Source organism: Heteronotia binoei, chromosome 19 (assembly GCF_032191835.1).
Source record: "Heteronotia binoei isolate CCM8104 ecotype False Entrance Well chromosome 19, APGP_CSIRO_Hbin_v1, whole genome shotgun sequence".
In the NCBI taxonomy this organism is placed as follows: Eukaryota; Metazoa; Chordata; class Lepidosauria; order Squamata; family Gekkonidae; genus Heteronotia; species Heteronotia binoei.
The window spans coordinates 44683837-44711334 of NC_083241.1; the positions used below are offsets into that span (position 1 = coordinate 44683837).

Here is a 27498-nt window from a genome sequence, read left to right on the forward strand (position 1 = left end):
TGTTTACTAGTAAAGGATATATATTGCATTGTAAAGTAAATTGCATTGATCGTTGTTTTCAATACTGTACACAGTAATGGTTGTTGTTTGCCAAACCTGTACTGTGAGATTTCTATGTCTGGCTACCCAACTGTGGATTGGCAACCAGGGAGGGACGGTGGCTCAGGGGTAGAGCATCTGCTTGGTAAGCAGGAGGTCCCAGGTTCAATCCCCAGCATCTCCAACTAAAAAGGGTCCAGGCAAGTAGGCGTGAAAAAGCTCAGTGGAGAGCCACTGCCAGTCTGAGTTAAGACAATACTGACTTTGTAAGCCGCCCTGAGTCTACCCCGGCGGGGAGGGCGGGATATAAATAAAATTTTATTATTATTATTATTACTTTGATGGACCCAGGGGGGTCTGATTCACTAGAAGGCAGCTTCATAAGTGTTAGGGAGGGACGGTGGCTCAGTGGTAGAGCATCTGCTTGGTAAGCAGAAAGTCCCAGGTTCAATCCCCGGCATCTCCAACTAAAAAGGGTCCAGGCAAGTAGGCGTGAAAAACCTCAGCTTGAGACCCTGGAGAGCAGCTGCCAGTCTGAGTAGACAAGACTGACTTTGATGGACCAAAGAGGATCTGATTCAGTAGAAGGCAGCTTCATGGGTACATATATGTTCATAACCCCTATGCCCACCCCCCAAAGGCATCATCCCCCAGGAGTCCTGAGATCTGAGGAGGTTGGCCAGAGGGTCTCAGAAGCAAGGGGCGGCAGGGCTGGCAGCAGTAAGCTGCAGAGACAGGGCCACTCCTCCCCCTCCTGCACCCTACATCAGCAGGAGGGGCTTTGTGGAGCAACCGCCACCACTCCCGCTGATCTTAGAGGCCCCCCCATCGCTCAAGCCTTGAGGAGGCCGGGAAAGGGCTCCGGCCAGTTTCACAAGACATGACACAAGAAACAGGTGGATTCAGCTAACTTTTATTAACCGTAAAATTAAAAAATAAAATAGGAGGCCCGTGACTGAGCAGGGGACCTCGAAAGTTCTATGAAGTCATGGAAATCTGCTATAAGAAATGTAAATTCTAGGTCATGATTTAATGTTTGTGGGTTTTTTTTCTTTTTTACAAAACCATTTTGTGCAGATTTTCAGGTGAATTTTTAGCATGACTGAGGAGCCCCCCCCCCCAGAAGGGATCTCCCCCATTTCCCCTACAAACTTATTTATTCAATCCGCATCTATCTACACAATCCAGCTAGTTGAAATCAAATATTTAGTGTTCACAAGAGCTGTTTCACAGCAGCAAAATTATTACATTAGAGGGACGCCCCCACCCCCCCCAAAAAATGGCTAGACGTAAGAAAATGGTACATCCAATCTGACAGCAGTCTAAATGTTTTAATATTGACATTCAAATAAATCTGCATTATGCTGAAGGCTTCAGAACATGAACACGTGATCAGAAAGGGATGCTCCAGGAACCGAGGATGACCCCTGAGATGAGAAGGTCGTGTCCCCAGTTATTGCCGAAGGGGCCAACTTGGAATAAACCAGCACTGCGGTGCTCTCGCGTAGCTCCAGTTCATTTTAAGTGGCACTGACGCAAGAAAAGCGCTTGGCATTTCTGCCCGACATAAGAATACAGCAGCGTTGTTGGGGTTTTTTCCTAATTAGGGAATGTCTTAAAAAACACAATTATCGTCTTGATCTTTATACACTTAAAAACTAAAATACATGATTAAATTAAGGTCTCTGATGTTAGTAAATGAGTGAAATCATATTCTGAAAAGCTCAACTCTATGTAAAAAAAACAAAAACAAAGCCAGACCACACAATTCTACTTTCTAAAGCAGATTAAGTCTTGCCTGCAAGTTTGGGAGGGTGACTTAAGCCCATAACATGTGCAAAGAAATGCAATAGGAAGGACCATGCAAAATTACAGGGAACCGTGGTTAAGAGTTGGGGGAAATTGTAAATTCTAAAAAAAAAAAGAGAGAGAGAGAGAGAGAAGAAAAGTAAGCTTTATAAATACACGGAACTGTAGGTTTTAGCATTAGGTATACCATAGAGCAGACACATAGCACTCTCTAGCAAGGTTCAAATGCTTCCAACATCTGCAAAGGTAGGTCATGCCATCTTTGGTTGACTGCAGTACCAGGAAGGATGGGCGTGAAGACAGGAGCGTGAGGAGGGCTGGGGGGGGGGGGAAGGGGGTCAACTCTCGCTGGGCAGCTGAGCCTCAATGTCCACTCTACAAATGGGGCACTTCTTGTTCGTGATGAGCCATTGATCAACGCACACCTGGTGGAAAAGATGCATACAAGGGAGGCGCCTGCGGGGAAGGAAAGAGAAAGAAAAGAGGGGTGAGCCATCCACAGGCACGCACAGCTGTTTGCAAACCAAGGTCAGCAGATTAACAGGGTGCAAATTACACTTAGGCACCCCTGCATTCATTCCACAAACTGGGTTGATGGCAGCGAGTTGAGTTAGTGTGAGCTAGTTGTTTTTTAGCCTCCGGCTCACACATATTTGTCTCAGCTCAGGGAAAAAGACCCCAGAACAACCTAATTTATGCCGTAGCTCACAGCTTTAATGCCAGTAGCTCACAAAGTAGAATTTTTGCTCACAAAACTCCACAGCTTCGAAGGAGTATTGGTTGATGGTTATCAAGGATTATAAATCCTACAACAAGGATGGCTCAGTGTGGGAAAGGACTATGAGGAGAGAGAGTGTGGACCTGGGAATACTGATAGTACCCCCTGCCTACGGAGGGGGAGGGCTTCATTCTTCCCAGGTACCCTCTGGCTTCTGATCCTTCTTCCCTACACTTTTCCCCAGACATCCACAAGCTTCTCCCTGCAACCCAGGGTTTATTAAAAAGATGATGACATTGGATTTATATCCCGCCCTCCACTCTGAATCTCAGATTCGCTCACAATCTTCCTTCCCCAAAACAGACACCCTGTGAGGTGGGTGGAGCTGAGAGAGCTCTCCCAGCAGCTGCCCTTTCAAGGACAATTCTGCCAGAGCTCTGGCTGACCCAAGGCCTTTCCAGCAGCTGCAAGTGGAGGAGCGGGGAATCAAACCCGGTTCTCCCAGTTAAGAGAGCTCTGGCTGACCCAAGGCCATTCCAGCAGCTGCAGGTGGAGGAGTGGGGAATCAAACCCGGTTCTCCCACTTAAGAGAGCTCTGGCTGACCCAAGGCCATTCCAGCAGCTGCAAGTGAAGGAGTGGGGAATCAAACCTGGTTCTCCCAGATAAGAGAGCTCTGGCTGACCCAAGGCCATTCCAGCAGCTGCAAGTAGAGGAGTGGGGAATCAAACCCGGTTTTTCCAGGTAAGAGTCCGCACACTTTAACCATCACACCAAACTGGCTCGGTATGCTGAGACGCTGCAAGGCTAACCGGCAGACGTACTAAATGCCTGCAAAAGACTGCAATGCTTAAGCAGTGTAAAGAATAACAGAATTCAGCTTCAGAAGTTAACCCTACATCCAGTCTCATCCTGAGATCTGTCGGGGTGAAAAGTTACAAGATCCTCTCCCAGCTGCAGAGGAGGGAAGTGCTGGCGGCTCGTGAGCAATAACACAGAGACACACCTTAGAAGTCTCGGCCCTCCCTCTGGACCCTTCGAGTCCAGGAGCATCTCAGAGACCAGCGAGCTTCTCAGGGGATGACCTTTCGAGAGCCAAAGCTGCCTTCCTCACACCCCGTTCTGAATAGGTAACGCCCGAGTCAGTGGTGACGTTGCAACCCCTGATGCCGCTCCGGTGCTGGCACGCAGCAACAAGGACCGGACGGGCAGATGAGGGGAGGAGGATCCCACCATCCCTAAGGGGGGTTCCAATACCCCTGAGAAGGCAGGCGCGCCAAATCAGCCTCTGCGCGCTCTTTAACCGGCATGCCTCTCTCTCCTGGAATCCGCTTCCACATTGGCCTGAGCACGACAAAGGTGAAGCGAGTTTTCATTCATGTCCTTCGAAGGTCATCCCAAGAATGCGTCTCTTCTCGCCCTTGGGGCAAGGAGCCTGCTTCCTCCCTGCCACGCCATCCCTGTGTGTGCCTGACGCTGCACCTTCCCTAAATCCTCAAGCCTATCTGGTCTTTCTTCCCCCTTTCCAGATCCTAGGAGTCAAAGAGCCCAGCGTGGCATTAGCTGCCCTGCACATTAAGAGGGGCTTGACTGTTAGTTACCTGACATCTTCACCTTCCTCTAAAATAGATAAACAAATGGTGCACTTTTCCTCTGTGTCCTCCTCCGTTCCTTCCTCTCCATCTTGTTTGCCGTGCAGTTTCCTCTGTGAGAACCAATCAGTTGTTACCTTGTTAGCAGAGATGACATTATTGGCAAACTGAATAAGAGACACTGGTGCACAGTCAATTATCGCTTGTACTGTTAACGACGACAACATTGGCATTTCCGAGAGAACGCAGACTTAAGGTCTGGAAGCATGAACAGAATGAAAACCATCAGGCTGTCTCAGCCGCTAACCCCTCCAGCCTCCGCACAAGCATGAAACCCACCCACCCACCCCCAATTTGATTTTAACACAGAAAATATGCAGCACCCCTAAGCAAACAGAGGGATGGCTGAAGCATCGCATGAAAGGCAGGGCTGGACCACAGGAAGCTCAGCCTGAGACCAGCTGGGCTGCAGAACCCAAGAAAAACTGACCAAGATCCAGCCCCTTGCTCTGACAAGTGCTGAGATAAGCTAGTTACAGCTGCCCACTTTTGCAAGCGAAGTGACTGACTGGCAGCCTTCCACAACAGGAGTGGGCTAGAGAAGGCAGAGAAAGAATGACTTTTCTCCCTTTCTCACAATACAAGAGCTAGTGGGCAATCAATAAAATTAATGAGCCGGAAGCTTAGAAGGGGTCAAAGGAAGTTCTTCTTCACCCAAAGAGTCACGAACACATGGAATTCCCTGCTGCAGGATGTGGTGGTGACCAGTGTTGCCTCTAACCTAAGTTAGTGTGAGCTAGCTCACAATTTTTTAGCCTCTGGCTCACACATTTTTTTTTGTCTTAGCTCACGAAAAATGGCCCCAGAGAAAACTGTTTTATGCAGTGGCTCACAACTTTAATGCCAGTAGCTCACAAAGTAGAATTTTTGCTCACAAAACTCCACAGCTTAGAAGGAATATTGGTGGTGGCTACAAGCACAGCCAGCTTCAAGAAGGGACTGGATAAATATATGGAGCAGGGGCCCCTCAGTGGCTCTTAGCCACAAGGTATAGAGGGAACACTCTGTCTGAGGCAGGGATGCTCTGTATTCTTGGTGCTTGGGGGGTTACAGTGGGAGGGCTTCTGGTGTTCTGACCCCACTGATGGACCTCCTGATGGCACATGGTTTTTTTGGCCACTGTGTGACACAGAGTGTTGGACTGGATGGGCCATTGGCCTGATCCAAAAGGGCTTCTCTTATGTTCTTCTGTCTGGGGCAGGGATGCTCTGTATTCTTGGTGCTTGGGGGGTCACAGTGGGAGGGCTTCTGGTGTTTTGACCCCACTGATGGACCTCCTGATGGCACCTGGTTTTTTTGGCCACTGTGTGACACAGAGTGTTGGACTGGATGGGCCACTGGCTTGACCCAACATGGCTTCTCTTATGTTCTTACGTCTGGGGCAAGTGATGCTCTGTATTCTTGGTGCTTGGGGGAGGCACAGTGGGAGGGCTCCTGGAATTCTGGCCCCACTGGTGGACCTCTTATTGCCCCAGGGCTTTGGCCACTGTGTGAGACAGAACGTGGGACTGGGGGAGTCACTGTCCTGATCCAACATGGCTTCTCTAATTCACTTAAAATGCTTTCTGAGTAGTACCCACTTTAGATGTGAGCCAACAAAGCAAGCCTGCCAGGGAAGGGTAAGAGCTTCCTTGGCACATTTTTGTTCAGGGGATCTGGTGGGACATTCATCTGCCCACATGCAACTGCCAGCCCAGAAGAAACAGGTGCATAATTGGAGGCTGCTGCCCACAACATTTGCACGGGGAGCTACAGTGACGCCCTCATTATCTTCCTCAAGTTGGCTCTAGATCTACTCTAGAACAGCAAAGGTGGGTAAGGATTTGACTGTGAGGACCCCGACAGGTTAGCATTCTAAGAAGGTCCTGGATCAGCTAGATGGACTTGCTGACTAAAACATGTAACAACATTCATCGCTTTCCATGCAGGCTCCAAAAAGGGATTTTTGTTTTTTCTTTAAAACAGGCATGGCATGGACTGAAAACAGTGTTGGGGACTGAACTATTAACACGTCTGTTGGCATAAGCATTAAAAGCAGGGTTTGATACGTTAACCCCTCAAAACTGAAAAAAAAAGACATCCAAGGTCATACGCGGCATTCGCAACTTGGAGGGAAACCTCACCTTTTTGTATTTGTGTGGATACGTGCACCTTTCGATAGTTCCTTGAGAAGCCCCACGATTCACATTTCCCAGTCGCTCTTCCAGGTGAATCAGTTCCTGGAACCAAGCAGAACCGGCAGAGCTTAGTACAGCCATCCTACCGATTTGCTCAAAAGACAGCAACGCAAATCCTCTCCTCCACTTAAGGGGCAAGCAACTTCTTTCTCGAGTGCAAAGGGACACCGGCCCCTCCCTGCCACGCTGGATGGCTGATCTGCTCTGCTATCGCCGTAATAGTGTCTCTACTCCAGCTGCCACTGGTTGGCTTGCTCTGAATGTGACAGAGAGGTCTGGTAGGGGCCGGCTGGGTGTCTGCCCAGGGGGCCTCAGAAGCTCTTAGAATCCCCGTTCCAAGGTCCGAAAGCAATCGGGACGGAACCACGCCATGGACTTCTGAACGGCACCCAGCTGTTGCAGACTGGATGGGTGGCCAGAAAACGTGCCATGCTGTGGTTTGTGGAAAATCTTATCAAGATAATAGGAATAATGGATGTACAGAAAAAGGCAGTATTTTCTGATGCTCTTGCAGGACACCTAGGGAGAGGACGGCTCAGGGCAGAAACGTGCCGACCAGCTCCTTCAGCCCCAGCACAATCTGAAGAGTCCCGAAAGGCTTGCCCAGTGACTGAGCGTCTTAAGAGTTCATTCACTCTCTGCATCCGATCGCCTGAATTTCCCTTCCTTCGCATCGCTAGCGGCAGCTGCCCAAGTGGCCCGGTTTCACTTCTGGATCTCGACAAGCCCCTCCCACCAAGCAGCAGCCCCCGTCCCCTCCCACCAAGCCATCTCCAGGAGTACCGCAAGCTGCCCAATGAACCCACCCTGCAGTGCTTACACCTCGGAAGGGCTGCTGACTCCTGCATGATTCGGAAAAAGGCCTCTCTCGGGGTGTCTTTCGCCCCTGCTGCGGCAAGCCCCTCCCCCCCCCTCTCTCCAAACTGCCTCTGTGCCGCTCCGTTCATTCCATTACAAACCTCAAAATTGCCCCTGAAAGGGCCTCTGAATGAAGTTCCATCCAATCCCGATGAAATGTAACGGATGTGAGGGTAGCCCGCCATGTCAGGAACCTAGTCAAATAGCAGAAGTGAGTTAAATCTAATGGCAGAACAGCTTTTGGCAACTGACTGTTCACGTTGTAAAAGACAGAACCCTCCGGCTTCGATTCTGATCTCCGACAGGCAGAAAGAACCCTGGCGGGGACAGGGGGAAAGGGGGGGAGGAGCCTTCCCTGTTTCCTCTCTAATGCTCTTAACCCTCTTAACCCAAAACACATCGCCTCCTTCAAGGAAGGAGCAGGATTCTGGGCAAACCCCGTCCAGAAAACGAAGCCAATGGAAAGGCCCGTCCTCACCCAATCAGGATTTTTCTGTGAACGCATTCTGCAAACGTTGGCAGGTTTTGGGGAGCTCAAATGCATTTACGTATTTATACATCAAGTCTAACTCCTGACCTAGACGGCCCCGGCTAGCCTGACCCCCTCAGATCTTGGAAGCCTTGGTAAGTACTGGGAGAGGAGATGTAGCGCCAAGGCAACAGCAAACAACCTCTTAACTTCTCTTTCTTTGAAGGGGGGGGGGGATGTATCATCATAATTTGATAGCAACAACAAAAAGAAAAAGAACTCTTAACGCTATTCAGGGATAGAATGCCCCTTCAAACAATCTAAGAAGACGTCAAGGCAATGTCTTCCACAGTGATTGGCAAGGAAATCTTCCCCTGGCAAAATTCAAACGCAGAAATCATAATAAAGACTGTGGCGGGGACTGCTCTCAGACAGATAACCGCTCCAGCCGACTCTCAATGTATCTTTCGCCATACGAGACCTAAAGCGCAGCAACGCACTGCCAGAAAAACACTCTGCAGAAGTCCTAGGCTTTTGTGGGGGGAAACAAGAGCGGAACCTGGAATATGGAGAATGATGGAATATGGGGAATGATGGAAGCGACACCATTTTCTTTAAACGAGCGAGAAGCGCGGACATCGCTTCTCGGCCAGCGCCACCTAGTGCTTGGCAGTATTACCAACATTAATATGACCCTCTCAAAAGCCTCCCGGACTAGAACTTCACGGTCAAGAACGCAACCGAAGCTGCAAATCAAGAGTGTCCCTCTAAGAGAAAAGGAGACCGATAACCCTATATTGCAGATACGCTCCAAACCGGGAAGCAGTTAAGGAATTAAAGGAAGACAGTGGATTCCCTCTGAGCAACTCAAGTGTTCTTATTTTCTAAAGCCCTCCCATAAATTCAAGGTGTTTGACTCAACTGTCTCCAAGGGAAACCTCAGTGACACAGAACGGACTGAGGAGTTAAGCAGCAGTGGCCGTGAAGGTCCCCCCCCCCGGGATCCCCACGAGGACTCCTGCTGAGGCCAGAGGACACAGGCCCTCGTCTCACGAAGCTGCAAGGCCTCTTGGGAGACTGCAACATGTCACATAACAGTGCTCACACTGTGTCAAAGATGTGCTGGGATTGACTCACTACCGACAGGTTCGGGCCTCATCCAAGCAGTCAACCCAGCAGGTAGCCGCAAGCGGAGAAGCTTCAAGTTTCCTCAGATGGGCTCCTGACAAAGCACAGCTGTCCTGGACCCTCCCTGCAAGAGCAGCTCGCTATGACCAGCATCTCAACAAAGGCATTTTGTTTGCCCTCCGAAGAGAAACCGTCTTCCTGTGAAAGGGGGCTGCGAAAGAGAAAGCCCTCTACTGCAGGTGGAACTCTGAAGTTTTCTACCCACAATCCCTTCTTGAAATGACACCGTGAGAACTGGTCCTTCTGCTCCCAAAAAGCAGCAAGAGGAAGTCAGCGACAGCCTCTTCCCTTCTGCAGAGGCCACCTTCAGGTTTTCAAATGCATGCCTGTGACAATGGCAAAAAAAACCACACTTGCTCTGAAAACTGCACACACTAGGATTTCCTGGAGCTTGACTCAGCGCTCGGCCTTTGTCGAATTCCACACAACACTACACACAAACACAGAGTGGGCTGGGCTATTCCTTCTCTCTTCCTCTTCCCTCTTCTCCGGTTTCAAAGTGGCAGCTGACATATGCTCTTAGCCTCCACTAAATACGAACCCGCTCATTCCCTCAGAGATCCAAAAGGACACTGAACAAGTCCTGTCTGAAATGAAACCACCTCAGGAGCGGCAAAGGCTCCCCTTTCCAGCCCGGAACTGCCGAGACGCTGCCCCCTCCGGAACCAGTTCTTGAGCCCAGAAGAAATCAGATGCAGAGGGTCAATGTACTGCTGGGAATTTGATTTGGGCCTCTCGCAGTTCCCCAGAGTCAGAAATGCAGCTGTCCTGGGGCCAATCAAAGGCTCTTCCCAGCTTCTGTTAGCAGGGCTGGCCTGTCATGAGGCAAAGCAGGCAACTGCCTAGGGCGCTGGCCTTCTGGGGGCTCTGACTGGGCGTCCCTCCATGTGACTCGGTGACGTTATCAGTGCGGGGGAGGGGGGCAGACAGTCTAGGGCCAGCCCTGTCTGTTAGAAGGTCTCATTTTGTGTGTAATCATTTCCTTATCAAAGCTGGAAAACAACAAAACCTCGAGGCGGAATGGCTCACGGGCCTTCCCCACTCCTCCACCCAGCCCCCTCTCTCTTCCAAAGGGGCTTCTGCAGTATCATCATCATCAATTTTATTTATATCCCGCCCTCCCCGCCTAGGGCGGCTAACAACACAGGTCAATATATACATTGTACGATGTTTAACAATACTAATTTAACAGTTTAATTAAAATTCTATTAAAATCCTAAAACGATAAAATTAATTAATACGTTGGTGCTATTGTACAGATGGTGAGCTTGCTCAGCAGTCTCTCTCTTAGTCGGTAAAGGCCATTCGGAAAAGGATGGTCTTGCAGGCCCTGCGGAACTGTTCAAAGTCCCGCAGGGCCCGCATTTCCTCCGGAAGCTGGTTCCATAGGCGTGGAGCCATAGCAGAGAAGGCCCGAGTGTGGGTACTCTGTAGCTTTACCTCTTTTGGCCCGGGAATAGTCAGCAGGTTCTTCCCTGCTGACCTCAGTGCTATCTGGGGTTCATACGGGGAGAGACGGTCCCTAAGGTAGGCAGGTCCTCGGCCAGTAGGTGCCCCCCTACCCCTCCCCACCCCCAAGTTATGACGAGCGTCAGTGGTGCATCCGCAGCCACGCTCCTTACCATCAAAGGAAGAGCCCCGATTTGCAAGTGGTGAAGTCGGGGCGGGGCATGATAGTGAGCCAAGTGAGGGTGCAGAGGGCCGGGCGGGTAGGTGGCTGCCGTCACGCCTGCTTCGATTCCCAGTTCCCTGCAGAGGGAGCAGAACATCCTCCGGTTAATTCCCTCCCTTCTCACCGCCTCAGCTGGGAATTCGGCACCTCCCTCACCTTTCGGGAAATGCCCTCACAGAGGTGAGAGGTCTCACTTGTGCTGCCGCGCAAATGGCACAGGCTGCTCTTTTATTTCCCGCTCAAAAGCACCTGTCAAGCTCAGCTTAGCTGAAGCCCAGGCCGTTTGCAGGACTGTCTCCTCCTAGAGACTCTGGCCCCTGCGCGTGCCCTGAGGCTGCCTCGCTTGCAAGCCCCTCCCACAACCGAAAGATCAAGCATCTAATTGGTGGGATTCCATTCCTGGGAAGTTCTGCTTGGGACCCACCCTAACAGCTTTCAGTAAGTGACTTAGAACTTCCTCGGAAATAAAAGAGCTTTCCGTCAAGGTCAGTCCTCAACCTCTTGAGCCCAGGTTAGGCAACAGGGCTGCTCTGAACATCGAGCAAGAAAACAACGCTACAGAAGCCGACTTGTGAAAAGGGAGACACAATAACAATGCGAAATACTGTGCAAGCTCAAGTAATTATAACACTGTATTGCCATCCATATAAGTATTAATTTGCTCAAGAATACCCACTCCCCAGATATTCTCTGGTTTGTAATAGTCTGTTATTTAAGACTTCAGATATGATATGATATCCAAAAGCCCAACAAGATCCCCATGGTACTTCTCATTTCTTTGTAACACTTTCTCAATGGAGAATCAGCAAGTACAGACTGGACTTCCAAAGTGTCCAGCCCAAACCTCACAGGCAAACCATGACCAGTCCCATACCTGAGTTGGCAACGGAAGAGCTGTCCACGTCAGGAGGAGAAACAGAGAACGCTGAGCGAATGCCAGCAAAAATAACCAGAAGCAAGAGCTTTTGGGGGTGCTGCAACAGCAGGCAGTGCGGGTGCCGGAGGGAGGAGGAGGAGTGTTTGGAGGACTGCCGCTGTGAGTCTGAGAGGTGCTGGGACTACAGCGGCCAGGTCTTAAGGCCTGTCAACACCCAAGAGGCTCTGGCCCGCAAACAGAACACAGCAATCTCTTTTGCTCTGCGGAACCTTGAAAATCAGCTGCCAGTGGTAAAGAAGATGAAGATATTGGATTTGTATTCCGCCCTCCACTCCGAAGAGTCTCAGAGCGGCTCAGAATCTCCTTTACCTTCCTCCCACACAACAGACACCCTGTGAGGTGGGTGGGGCTGAGAGGGCTCTCACAGCAGCTGCCCTTTCAAGGACAGAATCTCAGAGCAGCTCACAATCTCCTTTCCCTTCCTCCCCCACAACAGACACCCTGTGAGGTGGGTGGGGCTGGAGAGGGCTCTCCCAGCAGCTGCCCTTTCAAGGACAACCTCTGCCAGAGCTATGGCTGACCCAAGGCCCTTCCAGCAGGTGCAAGTGGAGGAGTGGGGAATCAAACCCGGTTCTCCCAGATAAGAATCTGCACATTTAACCACTACACCAAACTGAAAGGAGAGGCAGCATCCAGGGCTTATGGGTTTTAAGTGTAGATTAATTTTAATAAAGAAAGTTTTAATTATTAAAAAAAATATCCAGACTAAATATCTGAACACTTCTATGGGTAGAGGGCTCTTTGTTCCAGTGGACAAGCTTGTGCGACGATGCAACAGGATGCAATATTTTGTTATATGATTTGGATGCATACTGGGGAGTGGGTGTTCTTGGGGAAACTGATGCTATATGGATAGCAAGAAAGTGTTATAACAACTTGAGCTTGCACAGTGTTTCGTATTTTATTGTGTCTCTTAGACACTGGGAGGCTTCTGTTGTTGATGTGTGAGAGTCAAAAGGGAGGACACAGACAGGTAAATATTTTTTTTTCCTTTACCAAAAGACGTGCTTTGGAGCTTCTCTCAATGCCCCTGCATTTGCAAAGACGGCTTCTCTACGAGCAAACTTGCGCAGCAGCCCGTAACTGCTTGGAAGGTTCTGACCAACCTGGGGCAGGAACAGGGTCTGGTCACACTAACAGGTGAGGGTTTTACTGACCAAGCGGACCTCTCCGGAGCTTGTCGGGGGTGCGAAGACATCGTCTGGGGCACGTGGATGTGGTGCCCGTGGCCGTAATTGGGGTGCATGCGGTGGGGGTGCGGCGGAGGCCGCTCGTGCGCTCGCCTAGGAAGAGAACAACAGCAGGCCTCTGTGAGCTGACTGGGACCATTAGTGCCCTCCCTCCCAGGCTAGTTGGCGCGGCGCTTTTGAGAGAGCTCACATGCTCTCAGCCTTCCCCGCCCCCTCCCTGGGCTGGCTGTCGCAGACACTGCTTGGAGAGAAGCTCACTGGCTCAGGTGAGAAGATGGAGGCCGCAAGAAACACAATTTCCTTGTCAGTGCCAAGAAACACAAGGCACACAGAAACAGCATGAGAGCTGGTTTCGAGTCCAGCAGCACCTCAAGAAACCAAAAAAAGATTTCCAGGGGGCAAGCTTTCAAGAGTCTAAGCTCCCGTCGCTAGACAAAAACCGCCTGCTTCTAAACAGGGATCACTTGGGTGAAATACCTGATCTGGCCCTTAAGAAGCTATTGGATATATATCCTGCCCTCCACTCTGAATTTCAGCCTCAGAGCAGCTCACAATCTCCTTTATCTTCTTCCCCCACAACAGACCCCCCCGTGAGGTGGGTGGGGCTGCAAGGACTCTCCCAGAGCTGCCCTTTCAAGGACAACTCCTGCGAGAGCAATGACTGACCCAAGGCCATTCCAGCAGCTGCAAGTGGAGGAGTGGGGAATCAAACCCGGTTCTCCCAGATAAGAGTCCGTGCACTTCACCACGACACCAAACTGGCTCTCAACACTGGACAACAAGTTTAACAGTGGAGGTTCCTGGCCAGTTTGGTGGGTGGTGAAGTGTGCAGACTCTTCTCTGGGAGAACTGGGTTTGATTCCCCACTCCTCCACTTGCACCTGCTGGAATGGCCTTGGGTCAGCCATAGCTCTCGCAGGAGTTGTCCTTGAAAGGGCAGCTTCTGGGAGAGCCCTCTCAGCCCCACGCACCTCACAGGGTGTCTGTTGTGGGGGGAGAAGATAGAGGAGATTGTCTGATTCAGAGAGAATTGTCTGACTCAGAGAGAAGGGTAAGGTATAAATCTACAATTCTTCTTCTACAAAATATTGCGGCAGGTGCTACATAAGATCCACCTCTGGGCCAGGCTTCACTAACAGCAGACACCGTTCCAAAAGAGAGTCGGGAAGGAAGAGACGGGGACCACAACCATCTCTTGCTCAGTCGAGTCTTAAGCCTGAGAAGGGCTTGACCTGCAGCCAGCTAGTCCGGCATCTTCTCTCAAAAAGGCCCAGAGCACGGAACAGATGCTTTTGCAGGCCTTTCCCTGCTGCCTCTTGCCAGCCCGTCGGCTGAAATCTGCCCACCCGCAGGAGACCACGCCCATTCGGCCGCTCCTCCACCGGACGCCCTCCCGTTTCAAAGGCAAGCTCCGGTTTCCTCCCACCGTGCCTCTTGCAGCTTTTCTGGAGCACAGAGACAGAGCTTCCTCATTACAGCAAGCAACGGAGGACCTGCCCCGCCCCGCCCAGCCCCCCGGGACAGCAGCCTGGAAGCCTCTCTGCTGCAAGAGCCAAAGCGCAGCCCTCCCCCACCCATTCCCTCCAGACGTACGTGGGGTGCTGCATCATCCTGCGCCGCTGGACCTCCATCCTCTGGATGACTTCATGGGGATGCAGCCTCTGGGCAGAAGGTGCCGCGGTGGGGAGGTGGTGGGCGAGGGGCTGGGGGGCCGCCGGGAGGTGCTGAGGGATGGGTGCAGCGGCGCCGGCTAAGGGGTGGGGAGGGGGCGGGGCGGGGTGAGAGGAGGCGAGGGAGGGGTGGAAGGGGTGCACTGGGTGAGGGATCACGTAGTCGACTTGGGGCGGCGGGGGCTGGGGCGGGGCGGCGGGGGGCGGAGGAGGGTTGCCGTGGGAATGGGGGCAGGCGGAAGCTTGATGGTGAAGAGGCCGAGTCAAAGAAGCGTCTGGAAAGGGGAGAAGGAGGAGAGAGTCCGTCACTGTGTCCTTTCAGCAGCCGCCGCCGCGCGAACCCTCCACCCATCTGATGCCCTGGATCAGCCCGCCAGCCTTTCCTTGGGGCCAGGGGACCTCTGCAGCACTGGACAGAGAGGAGCTGCCCGACGACCCTCAGAAAATAAAAGCTCCGCCCGCCACCAGAGGGGCCGCAGCCGTACTCACAAGGCGCGTGCATGAAATGCCGGCAGGACGACAGCGAAGCCGGGGGCGGAGCCTGAGGCTGAGCGACCATGTTTGCGCCGTACCCGTCGAGGGCGATGGGGTGACTGGGAGCAGCGCCGGCCTGGTGGCCGTAGATGGACGTCCGGGAGGAAGACCCCGGGCAGCAGGGGTCGAAGGCGGAGGTGCCCTGGAAAGAGCCACTTCCGTGGCTCCGGATGCCGCTGCTGCTCAAGTCCACGGGGAGCGCCTGCTGAAGGGAGGGGAAAAGGACAGACTTAGTGGTGGGGGGAGGGGGAGACCTGAACCCGGGACGTTGCCTCTACACAATGGCAGAAAAGACCACCAGAGCGTGGGGGCCAGGGCGCTTTCTGCTGATGCCATCCAGAGGTATAAACTCCACCTGCCTGGTCGTGGTAAGCAGCGCTGGAAGTCCCGCTTGGCCCGCCCGGGGCTGGCGCTGGGGGCCGTTCCGCGGGGCAGCTGGACTCGCTGAAAGGCGGCGAGAGGGGGACGCTGGCGTGAGGGCTGGGGTGGGGGTGGTGATGGTGATGGTGCTGCTGCTGCTGCTGCGGGAAGTGGTGGCTGTGCGGCTGGAAACAGCTGGCGGGAGGGTGTCCGAGGGCCGGGTGGCTCTGCGAAGACCCACCGCTGCAGGGGGAGTGCTGGGGGCAGCACGAGGGCAGCCGGGGCAGGGCGGGAGGGCCGGGGTCTAGGGTGGAGCTGGAGGGGTTTCCTCTCCCCTCATCTAAAACAAAGGGAGAAAAGAAAGACACGTGAAAGCACAGCTGACACCGAGGGGGGCGAAGAAAGCTCTGCACTGTCGAAAACAGAGGCAGGCTCAGGGCCAGAGAAAGAACCGGGCGCTCCTCCACCCTCCACCCCAAGGAGCTTAGGGACAGCACCCTCTGAGCAGTTTTCTGGCCCCCCAGTCCTGAGCCTAAGGGCCTCTGGAGCCCGGATAGGCTGACAAAGGGCGAGAGGCTGGCCACAAGGAATGTGGGTTTTGAAGTTTATGGTGCCTGAACTCCGTTCCTTCTGGACCAGCGTGTTTCTCAGCCGGCGTGTCAAGATCTGAAAGTGGGTTGCAAGCAACTCCTCCCCAACACCCCGCCCCCTCTGCCCGACCACTGGAAGTGGCTCTCTGTTGTATTTTGGAAACCAAGATATCTTCCACGTCAGGCACTAATTGGGATTTACTCTTCACTGCAGACAAGTTCATTAAGTAAAGGGTGTCCTGCAAGTCACAAAAGGGAACTTCATAGAATCTGGGGCGGGGGGGGGGTTAGAAGGACTCACGGAGAGGGAGAGGGTGGGGTCAAAGGCTGGACTCTAACCCTTCATATGCTTTGTGAATTTAACCCTGGTTTATAACTTTATTTATTGTACGTATCTTCGTTGCGAGCTGCCCCGAGCCATGCCTGCAGGGAAGGGTGGCCTAATATATTCAATTAAATAAAGCCTTTGTTATGTCGGAACGCCCCTTGTGTGAAGTTCACAATGGGGGCAACTGCGCCATTTGCACAATGTCCGTAGGTCCCTCAAAGCCACCTGGCTGGTCACTGCAGAGAACGGAGTGAACTAGATGCGTGCCAAGGTCACAGTTTGCCTAGGATGCCAAAAAAACAGGGCTTTTTCTGTAGCAGGAACTCCTTTGCATATAGCCAATCCTCCAAGAGCTTACAGTAAACCCTGTATTACTAAGAGCCCTGTAAGCTCCAGGAGGACTGGCTTCTCTGGGGTGCGTGTCCTAATATCCAAAAGAGTTCCTGCTACAAAAAAAGCCCTGCTAAAAACCCTTGGGCCAGCCTTGGATAGGTCACTGTACCGAGTAAATCTGGACTGAAAAAGGCTGGAAACTGCTGCTCCAGGAGTCTCTCAGACCACACCCACAAGCAAGAAGAAAGGGCTCCTGTAGCAACAAAGGCCCTTTATGATCCCCACGTAAGGGAAGCCGCAACACTCTCTCCATCGGGGTAAAGCAGAAGCCCAAGACTGATATCGGAAGCAGCCTGATGCAGTACCTCCCGCTGAGCTCCCGGTGGCGCTGCTGTTTGCGAGGGAGACCAAAGGCTCCGGGGCCACCACCGACTGGCTGCTGGAGACGCTTGAAAGGATTTCGGGGGCCTGTTCCGCGGCGGCTCTGCTGGCGCTCTCGCTGGGGGGGGCAGCAGCGGCAGGTGGGGCATCCCCTCTGGAGGACGAGGTTGGCACCACGGTGGGCTCTGGAAGGAACAAAAGGACACGCTAGCCACGCGACACGCCTGGGGGCGGGAAGCGCTGTCCAGACGCAGCCGACTCATGGCTCCCCCAGAGGCTTTTCAAGGCAAGAGACATTCAGAGGTGGTTTTGCCATCGCCTGCCTGTGCGCAAGCGGCCCTGGGCTTCCTCGGTGCTCTCCGACCCTGCTTAGTTTCCAAGATCAGGCCAGCCTGGGCTGTCCAGGGAGGGACACACAGGGCACTGACACACTCTGTAACCCAGAACCTGTCTTTTCAATGACCCCCTATGACAGGCAAACACACAGAAGCAGACACAGGGCCCACTCTTCAAACTCCAGCTATGACAGGCAAGTCGACGGCTCTTACCTTCGCAGCAGTTCCGCAGATGCTGCTACTGGGAGTAAAATACAACAGCACACAGCTTAGGAGGAAGCCGTCACCGGTGAGCATTTCCTATACCAGGGGTGGCCAAACTGTGGCTCTTCCACACCTATTGTGTGGCTCTCAAAGTCCCCATTGCCCCGTTGGCCGGCTTAGAGGAAGCATTTCAATTTAAGGTTGCTTTCTTTCTACCTCTTCCTCGCTCCCCCATCTATTTTCCTTCCTTCCGGCTTTCAAACATTGGATGTTTATTCGACGTGGCTCCTGCATTAAGCAAGTTTGGCCACCCCTGTCCTAGACTCCTGTCACTTACTTTCTGTTTCAAGTGCCCACGCCTGTGACAATGCAGGCGAGCAAAAGGAGGCCACCCTTTGAAACTAAGGCAGCCCTCTTTTGCTGCCATTACGTCACAGGATGTGGAATCAAACGGCTTCGAAAGTGAACTTAACATTGCGCAAAGTTCTGCGTTATGGAGAGTATTCATTTGGAGTACTGTGTGCAATTCTGGCCACCGCACCTCAAAAAGGATATTATAGCATTGGAAAAAGTCCAGAAAAGGGCAACTAGAATGATTAAAGGGTTGGAACACTTTCCCTATGAAGAAAGGTTGAAACGCTTGGGGCTCTTTAGCTTGGAGAAACGTCGACTGCGGGGTGACAGGATAGAGGTTTACAAGATTATGCATGGGATGGAGAAGGTAGAGAAAGAAGTCCTTTTCTCCTTTCCTCACAATACAAGAACTCATGGGCAATCGATGAAATTGCTGAGCAGTCGGGTTAAAACGGATAAAAGGAGGTCCTTCTTCACCCAAAGGGTGATTAACACGTGGAATTCACTGCCACAGGAGGTGGTGACGGCTACAAGCATAGCCAGCTTCAACAGGGGGTTAGATAAAAATATGGAGCACAGGTCCATCAGTGGCTATTAGCCACAGTGTGTTGGACTGGATGGGCCATTGGCCTGATCCAACATGGTTTCTCTTATGTGACACAGAGTGTTGGACTGGATGGGCCATTGGCCTAATCCAACATGGCTTCTCTTATGTTCTTCTGTGACACAGAGTGTTGGACTGGAGGGGCCATTGGCCTGATCCAACATGGCTTCTCTTATGTTCTTATGTGACACAGAGTGTTGGACTGAAGGGGCCATTGGCCTGATCCAACAGGGGTTCTCTTATGTTCTTATGTGACACAAGAGTGTTGGACTGGATGGGCTATTGGCCTGATCCAACGTGGCTTCTCTTATGTTCTTATGTGACACAGTGTTGGACTGGAGAGGCCATTGGCCTGATCCAACGTGGCTTCTCTTATGTTCTTATGTGACAGAGTGTTGGACTGGATGGGCCATTGGCCTGATCCAACATGGCTTCTCTCATGTTCTTATGTGACAGAGTGTTGGACTGGATGGGCCATTGGCCTGATCCAACATGGCTTCTCTCATGTTCTTTTGTGACACAGAGTGTTGAAATGGAGGGGCCACTGGCCTGATCCAACATGGCTTCTCTTATGTTCTTATGTGACAGAGTGTTGGACTGGATGGGCCATTGGCCTGATCCAACATGGCTTCTCTCATGTTCTTTTGTGACACAGAGTGTTGAAATGGAGGGGCCACTGGCCTGATCCAACATGGCTTCTCTTATGTTCTTATGTGACACAGAGTGTTGGACTGGATGGGCCACTGGTCTGATCCAACATGGCTTCTCTTATGTTCTTATGTGACACAGAGTGTTGGACTGGATGGGCCATTGGCCTGATCCAACATGGCTTCTCTTATGTTCTTATGTGGCATGGGCCTGCCTCTCAGCTGGGCACGAGCCAGAGCAATACCCCTTCTAAGCTGTGGAGTCTTGTGAGCAAAAATTCTGTGTGCTGCTGGCATTCAAGTTGTGAGCTCCTGCATCCATTAGTTTGATTTGGGGCCAGTTTTCCTGAGCCGAGACAAAAATGTGTGAGCCGGAGGCTAAGAAAACTGTGAACTAGCTCACGCCAACTCCGCTTAGAGGGAACGCCGGTCCAGAGTCAGTTGTCTGCTGTTCCGATGGATGGAAGGAAAGCTGTGAGGGCCTTCTACTTGGAAAGGCAACCGAGTTGTCGTTTTGAGAAGGAAATGGGAAAGGAAAGCCAGCCTTTGCAGCAGGCGCGGCAGAGAGCAGGGAGCTGCCACCGCCACGTGACCGGTGAGCAGAGCAGCCAGCAATTCTATTCCACAGGTAAAACCTCCACCAGTTAATTACAACAATACCCGATGGAAACTTGCAAGCTCGAGCCCTGACCGCACAGTGGCAGAGAGTCTGTGTGGACCAGGTTCGGTCGGAATAGCTGTGCTGAGATTGGGCCTCCAAGGTTCAAAACACTGGCAAAGGTTCTGGCGGAGGACAGCCTGCCAAAGGGGGATGTGCCCCTGTGCTTGAGGAGGGAGTTTCGCGTTCCTTTCCAGGACACCAACCAGATTCTCACACGGAGGAGGACAAAGATGTGTCCTTCTTACTACCTACCGTCTTCATCCACTGTGAGGTCCACCACCTCTGCTGCGTTCTGCCTCAGCGGCTGTATGACTGTAGAAATCCTGCTGCGGTTCCGCTGCTCCTGCGATCGCGGGGCGTGGGAGTTGGAACTGTGACCCCAGTGGGACCTCGAATGCCCCAGCGAGGAACGGGACCTGGCGGGAAACACACGGAGAAGGAAAAGGATTGGTTGGTTGTTTAAACTTTGCCAAGCTGCCCATGGTCAAGCAAAAAACTCAAAAGAATTCAGCCTGCAGTTTGCTTTACCTGTTTTGCGTCCCCCCCCCCCAGCTACTTATGTGATCCAACAGTAAAGCCAGTGGATGATGAAGAAGAAGATGGTGATGATGATATTGCATTTATATCCCACCCTCCACTCTGGTAAGAGCCCCGCGGCGCAGAGGGTTAAAGCTGCAGTACTGCAGTCCTAAACTCTGCTCACAACCTGAGTTCGATCCCTGGAGGAAGCTGGGTTTTCAGGTAGCCAGCTCAAGGTTGACTCAGCCTTCCATCCTTCCGAGGTCCGTAAAATGAGTCCCCAGCTTGCTGCGGGGAAAGTGTAGAGGACTGGGGAAGGCAATGGGAAACCACCCCGTAAAAAGTCTGCCGTGAAAACGTTGTGAAAGCAACGTCACCCCAGAGTCGGAAACGACTGGTGCTTCCACAGGGGACCTTTCCTTTCCCTTTCCCTCCACTCTGAATCTCAGAGTGGCTCACAATCTCCTTTATCTTCTTCTCCCACAACAGACACCCTGTGAGGTGGGTGGGGCTGAAGGAGCTCTTACAGCAGCTGCCCTTTCAGGGACAACTTCCACAAGAGCTATGGCTGACCCAAGGCCATTCCAGCAGCTGCAAGTGGAGGAGTGGGGAATCAAACCCGGTTCTCCCAGATAAGAGAGCTCTGGCTGACCCAAGGCCATTCCAGCAGGTGCAAGTGGAGGAGTGGGGAATCAAACCCGGTTCTCTCAGATAAGAGAGCTCTGGCTGACCCAAGGCCATTCTAGCAGGTGCAAGTAGAGGAGTGGGGAATCAAACCCAGTTCTCCCAGATATGAGAGCTCTGGCTGACCCAAGGCCATTCCAGCAGGTGCAAGTGGAAGAGTGGGTAATCAAACCCCGTTTTCCCAGATAAGAGAGCTATGGCTGACCCAAGAAGGCCATTCCAGAAGCTGCAAGTGGAGGAGAGGGGAATCAAACCCGGTTCTCCCAGATAAGAGTCTGCACACTTAACCACTACACCAAACCGGCTCCAAACTGAACCAAAGACGCTGGAGACATGGTAAAGCATAGGGGGGAAATCATCTTTAATCTCCCTTGGCTTTGATGGAGTGATTCTTCAGTGGAGTAGGAGGAGAGACTGAAGTGTGCAACGCCCATCCTGAAAAGGGTCACTTACCACTCACTGCCTTGTGAAGAGGGACTTGGGGAGGTAAAGAAATGTCAGAACCAGAGGGGAGCTGCTTACAAAAGAAACTGTTACCAATTTTAGCGAGAGAAACGTATGCACATTTTGGAATCTGGAAACAAAGCCGCCTTTAGAGGAGCCGGCCTTTGGAACATTCTAGCCAGCATCTCTTTATATTTGATCAAGACATCGACTAATGCTCCGTGAGCACCGTTTGGCATTTCAAAATGCTGCTGCAAGACAAAGAGCAACGTAACTGACAGCTCTGAGAAGACTACGAATGTTGCCCCCTTCCGATTGTGACAGAACACTCCCGCAGCGAAGTGGGAGGCGGCTTTTATGTACAAGGCCAATACAAAAGGAGACACGTGGTTTAATGAGAGAAACTGGGAAGAGGACCGAGGCTCCCCCGGGAGGCCCAGAGCCAAACGAAAAGGAATCACACCTTGTTGTCTGACTTGCCACACCATGCTCGTGAGGGGGCCGACTTCTCATATGCCCTTATTGAAAAGCCATGGAGCAGCTCTCTAAAAGGGGATTCACACACTGGTTTCTGGAGACAGGTTAGGTAGGGTCTGCGTACACACGTCAGTAAACATCCTCTGGCTGTGCAAACTGTTCTTTGAGTCTGCCCAAGGGATTCTTCTCTATCCTTTTATTGGCACAGGAAGCCGGAGCTTCAGAACTGAACAGCCCAAATCCCACAAAACAGTGTGGTGAAACTAGAGTGACAAACCGTCCTCCACGTCACCAGCAGACAATACAGCAGCTCAGGGGCGTCAAACTCATTTGTTATGAGGGCCGGATCTGACATAAATGAGACCTTGTTGGGCCGGGCCGTGTGCGCCACAGAATGTAATGCCAAGTAGTAAAGATAAAACTTTTATCAAGGACATACACACAATTAAATATTTTTTTAAAAACCCACTAAGATAAAACATGCTTAAAATATTAGCACTCTTGCAATATGGTGGTCAGCATTAAAGCAAGCTCTTCCTCCTCAGCCGAACTTCCTCCCCAAGAGAGGAGCCTCAGTCAATGGGGAAATTAGAGGCTTTGCTCTGTAGCTTCTGTGCAATTGAGCAAGCATGGCAAAGCAAGCTGGGACACAGAAAGAAGCAAGAGAGAGGGAGAAGGAAGCAGACTTGCTCACGGGCCTGATAGGAGCCCTCTGGGGGGCCTGCTCTGGCCCTTAGGCCGCACGTTTGACGCCCGTTTAAACTCTGCCAGATCCCTGAGAAAAAAGCAGCTTGTAAATATTCTCTGGCAAGACGATGGGCTCTCTTCTTCCCATCCTCTGTTCAGGCAAAATGGAGCACTGGAAGTTTTTAAAAAACTGCTCAGACCTGCTCTGATGGTCTTCTGAAAACCCAGACTGGGGTGGGGTGGGGGGAATACAAGACATGCTGAAGTTTAAGAAATGACTGCTCATGTGTGTTAGTTTTTAAAACCGTGCTTGACCCGCAATGGGACAAATACCTAATGGCCAGAGACTGTAATATTTAGACTCGCTCTGTTTTCTAATTCATCCACGTGGGCTCCTTCTGGTGGACCTTTTTACATTTATATTTTTTTATAATTATTGGTGCCCAGCTTTGGGTGTTTATTCCTGATTCTCTGCACTAGTATGCCATTCAAGGTCTGTGAATGTGTGTGTGTGTGTGTGTGAGACAAATACAATCAAACAAGCTGGAGAAGACCCATGAAGAATCGAACAAGGGATAACAGGGAATTTCTCCCCAGATCCTTGACGCCTGGTGGTGGTCGTGGGAAGTAGCCGACTCACAGGGATTTCAAGTCGAGAGGTGGTTTGCTGTTGCCTGCCTCTGGCGCCATGACCGTGGCGTTCCTCGGTGGTCTCACATCCAAACTGGGGCTGACCCTGCTTAGCTTCGGAGATCTGATGAGATCGGGCTAGCCTGGCCCATCCAGGGCAGTGCCCTTGAAGCGTGCTCAAACCATACACTTGAGCCACTTCTGTGACTCAACAGGGTCCTATTTTTCTTCATACCTGCGGAGCATCACCCACAGGTGCGGGACTCCCTACTCTGGCCCCTATTCCAGTGCTCAGCTGTCCACTTTGACTGCGTTCCCACGGAATGAGAAGTCCACAGACCGCCAGACAAGTCAACAGAAGTCTTACCGGTAACTTTCACCGACCGTTACAATCTCTACTTCACTGTCTGTTGAGGTAACGTTAATTTCTTCGTTGGCAGTGACTTGGGGAGTGGAGGATGCTTCGATCACCACAACATCTTCATCGATACTCCCTGGAGGAGGGGGGAGAAAAATGGCAGAACACAAAAAGAACAAAGTAGAAGGCCTCCCCAAAAAAGAGTTTTGTTAGGGCTGGATTACACAGGGTATTAAATATACATGGCTTGAAAGGGAGGGAATCAATAACCATTTTGAGAAAATGCGCAAAGAGTTAGGAACCTGACTCTTTTCAGTGGGAGTTGCATTGAGTTGCAGGAGACTCCTGGCTATACTGATGATGCCCAGGGGGACACCTCCTTCAACAACCGGGGAACATACGGAGGGTTTGGCTGTTCACTTTGAAAGCATCGACAAAATCAGAACAATTCCACCCTCGAGAGGGAGCAGACGGATTGGCCAAATCTCTGCTTCCAAGAGAAAACAAGCCACACCTTCTGCCTCCAAAGTCAGGACTGGGCAGGACTGTAAGATCCATTTCGGATTCCCGGGCATGTCCCAGAGCCTTCGCTTTCCAAGCCTTTCCTTTGGGTTTGCCAGCATCATTGTCAGCTGAAGGGCTGAGGTGACCAGGCTCCGACACATGGGGAAGGTCATAATCGCAGTTCTTGCACTTCAGGAGGCAGCTGCTCCCCACCACCACCCCTTTCAGAGCCTGCAGATCAGCCAGCATGAGAAGCACTGAACCCTCCCCCCCCCATAAAGGCAGCTGCGGCCTTCAGTTTGCAAGACTAGAAGCAAGGCTGTGTCGGACAGGATGATCTGGAGGCCACTAATTCCCTGGGTGGCCACAAGTCAGAAGTAACTAGAGGACAGTCAGCACTTGCTCAACAGCCCCAGGCCCAAATGAGGCAATCCGGCAGCGGCAGCAGTAGGAGCCGCCTCGCCAGCGGCCTGCTGGGCATCCAGAATGTTGACCTGCCGGCCTCCCCCACCCTGGCCAAACGGCTGCAGCGCAGGCCTCTCAACACCTGCTTGGAAAACTCTCGGGCCTTGCCAAAGGACACGAGCAGGGCCCCAAGGGAGACTTACCTGAGGGCACAGCAGTAGCATTCTGGTGGTTTTCACCAGTCGAGACGAAGATCTCTTCCTCTCCCTCGGTGGAGGAGCTGGAGGAGGATTCGCTGCTCAGGTCGTTCTCGCTGGAACTGCTGGAGCTGGGCAGCAGGGCATACTTCCTCCTCGCCAGCACCTCCCTCTTCTTCCGCTGCATCAAAATCCGCTCTTTTTGGTTCTGAGTCCGTTGCGAGGAGCTCGTTTTCACAAACCTCTTCCGGTAGGGGAGCCTCCGCAAGGAGCCGCTGCTGGGGAAGCAGGGCCTTTTCATCAGCAAGCCCGGCACGGGCTCCGGTTCTGTCCGAGGCCACTTCTGCGGCCGAGAGCCGTGAGTTCTGCTGGAAGCGCTCAGCACGGCCCGCGTGTGCCTGGCGGGGGTGGCCTCCTTGTCCTCATCGGAGGTCACCGTGTCGGAGTCCCCAAAATGCAAACTGGACGAGGGCGAGGACACGCACTCGCTGAAAGAGGAGTCGTTGTCCTCGCTCTGAGTGTCGAGGCGCTGCCTCAATCCCAAGAGGCGCGGGTTCGCCTTGCCGCCGCAGCTCTGCACGTATGAAGGGCCAGCCTGCTGGCTCTTGCATTTCTTCCGCATGACGATCGTCTCCTGCTCTGGCCGGCTCCCGTTCACCTCCTTCTGCTTCTGAGAGTCCCCACACAAGTGGGAGAAGTCCTCCCCACCGACTTTGCCGGCAATCATCTCCACCTCCTCCGGGAAGCTTTTGGTGGCCTCCATGGGTTGAGGGTTCAAGAGGGCCCCCTTCAGACTCTCCTGCCTCTTTGGTGCCCCAGAGGAGACGTCACTCTTCATATCCGCTGCCAGGGGATAGGCTAGGCCACATTCAGGAGTCCATTGTGACATGGGAGACTGCAGGGGAAGGCCTGGGCAGGAACAGAAATAAGACAAGGGGTCACCTGCCGAAGAGGAGCTTTGCCTCCTGCTTTTCAGGACCGACATGTGGGCAGGGCTGCCAACGGCGGGCGCCACTCTCCTGGGCTACCGGAAAGAGCCAAGGCAAGCCTCTTGCATTTCTGGAGGCTTCTTTGCCCCAGAGGGAAAGCACCACCGTTAGTGAACAGATGTGCAGGATCCAGACCACAATGAAGGAAAGCAAACTCAGCACACATCAACAAAAACACAGCAGATAAGCTACTCTCCCAGCAGTGGACAGTGCCACAGAAGGACCACGCCAAATGGCCTAAAACTGCTCCATTTTTACTTTTCCTCCCTTCGTCACTTCGGGGTCACCTCTTCCCATGAACCCCGCAGATCTTTACAATCAAAAACCCAACACTTAGTGGTACCCAGTCCCGGAGACATCCGACTTGCCTCGACTACGGCCACGGCCCTTTTGGCGCTGGCCCCTGCCTGGTGGAAAGAGCTCCTCCTGGAGATCCGGGCCCTGTGGGACCTACTCCCACTTTCGCAGGGCTTGTAAAACCGAGCTCTTCCACCAGGCCTTCAACTGCGGCAGCAGACGTCACCTGTTTCTGGCCTCCCCCTCCCATTCTAGCAGTGTAGTCGGACCTGATGGGCCTGCACTGATAGGCCGTGCCTGTTGAGGCCGAATCTGCTACTTTCAGCTTCTGTAACTTTAGCTTTCTATATAATTTTTAATCTTTTTGACTGTCTGACTTTATGATGTAACCCGCCCTGAGCCTGTTTTACGGGAAGGGCAAGCTATAAGTCAAATATTGCAGAAAGTCCTTTTTTTAAAAAAAAAAGTGAATAAATTCTAATTGCATACTCTCTCCTGTCTGCATCTCCCCCGCCCCCCAAGATCTCAACTAGCACAAAACCGAAAGAGGCACATGGAGAGCAGACACGAGGTGGGGGGGGGGGGCAGCAATTCAGCTTTTCACAGAATTCTGGGACCTGGGGCTTGAGCTCCCAGCAAGCACTGGGTCATAACACTCACAAGCACCACCACAACAGCTCCTGGAGAATTTGGATTCCCTCCCTCCCTGGAGAAAACAGACACACAGGGAAAGGGGCCCAGATAGTGAGGGTCAAAGGAGGAGAAATTGCTCTGTGTGGGGGGGGTGGGGTGGGGAGGTCTCTTTAGAAGGCTCTCCTCATTGGGATGCCTGGCTTCCAACCTACAGGAACTCACACACTTCAAAAGCCCCGCGATAACTGACACATCTCGCTGTTTCATTTTCCAGTTAGCAGGAGATAACTTTATTGGCTGTCAGAATCTGGGACAACAGCACCGACAGCCGAGATGCCACACTGAGGTGTTAAAAGCGACAGAGCCTTCTCTGTTGCTGCCCCTTGCTGGTGAAACCAGCTTCCAGAAGATGTCAGAGCTTTGCGGGATCTTGCCCAGTTCTCCAAAGCCTGCAAGACCATGCTATTCCATCTGGCATTTGATTGTTAACTGTTATTGGAACTAGCTGAAATTGTAACACCAAACCTGCCTAGACGCTAGATGGTGATTATATTGGATTTATATCCCGCCCTATACTCTGAATGTCAGAGCGGTCACAATCTTTTTTACCTCTCCCTCTCCCCACAACAGACACCCTGTGAGGTAGGTAGGGCTGAGGAGCTCTTGCAGCAGTTGCCCGTTCAAGGACAACTCCTACGAGAACTATGGCTGACCCAAGGCCATTCCAGCAGCTGCAAGTGGAGGAGTGGGGAATCAAACCCGGTTCTCCCAGATAAGAGAGCTATGCCTGACCCAAGGCCATTCCAGCAGCTGCAAGTGGAGGAGTGGGGAATCAAACCCAGATCTCCCAGATAAGAGTCTACACACTTAACCACTGCACTCAACTGGCTGTGAGGTAGGTGGGGCTGAGAGAGCTCTGACAGAAACTGCTCTTTCAAGGACTACAAGAGCTATGGCTGATTCAAG

General features: G+C 52.3%; 1 protein-coding gene across 2 annotated transcripts; it reads right to left on the minus strand.

Annotated features, from left to right (window-relative positions):
• Nucleotides 1-936: 936 nt before the first annotated feature.
• On the minus strand, nucleotides 937-25524 carry RNF111 (ring finger protein 111). 2 transcript variants are annotated; one of them, XM_060260017.1, is made up of 13 exons: nucleotides 24620-25524; nucleotides 23517-23643; nucleotides 19961-20124; nucleotides 16888-17088; nucleotides 15271-15611; nucleotides 14867-15116; nucleotides 14301-14652; nucleotides 12675-12800; nucleotides 10531-10657; nucleotides 7353-7445; nucleotides 6340-6435; nucleotides 4166-4269; nucleotides 937-2304 (listed from the first exon to the last, which is right to left on the minus strand). In XM_060260017.1, exons 1-13 carry the CDS (start codon nucleotides 25500-25502, stop codon nucleotides 2187-2189), a joined length of 2982 nt encoding a protein of 993 aa, XP_060116000.1. In that variant the 5' UTR covers nucleotides 25503-25524; the 3' UTR covers nucleotides 937-2186. The 2 variants fall into 2 exon arrangements, with proteins under 2 accessions (XP_060116000.1, XP_060115999.1); XM_060260016.1 differs by having other exon boundaries at nucleotides 4166-4293.
• Nucleotides 25525-27498: the final 1974 nt, after the last annotated feature.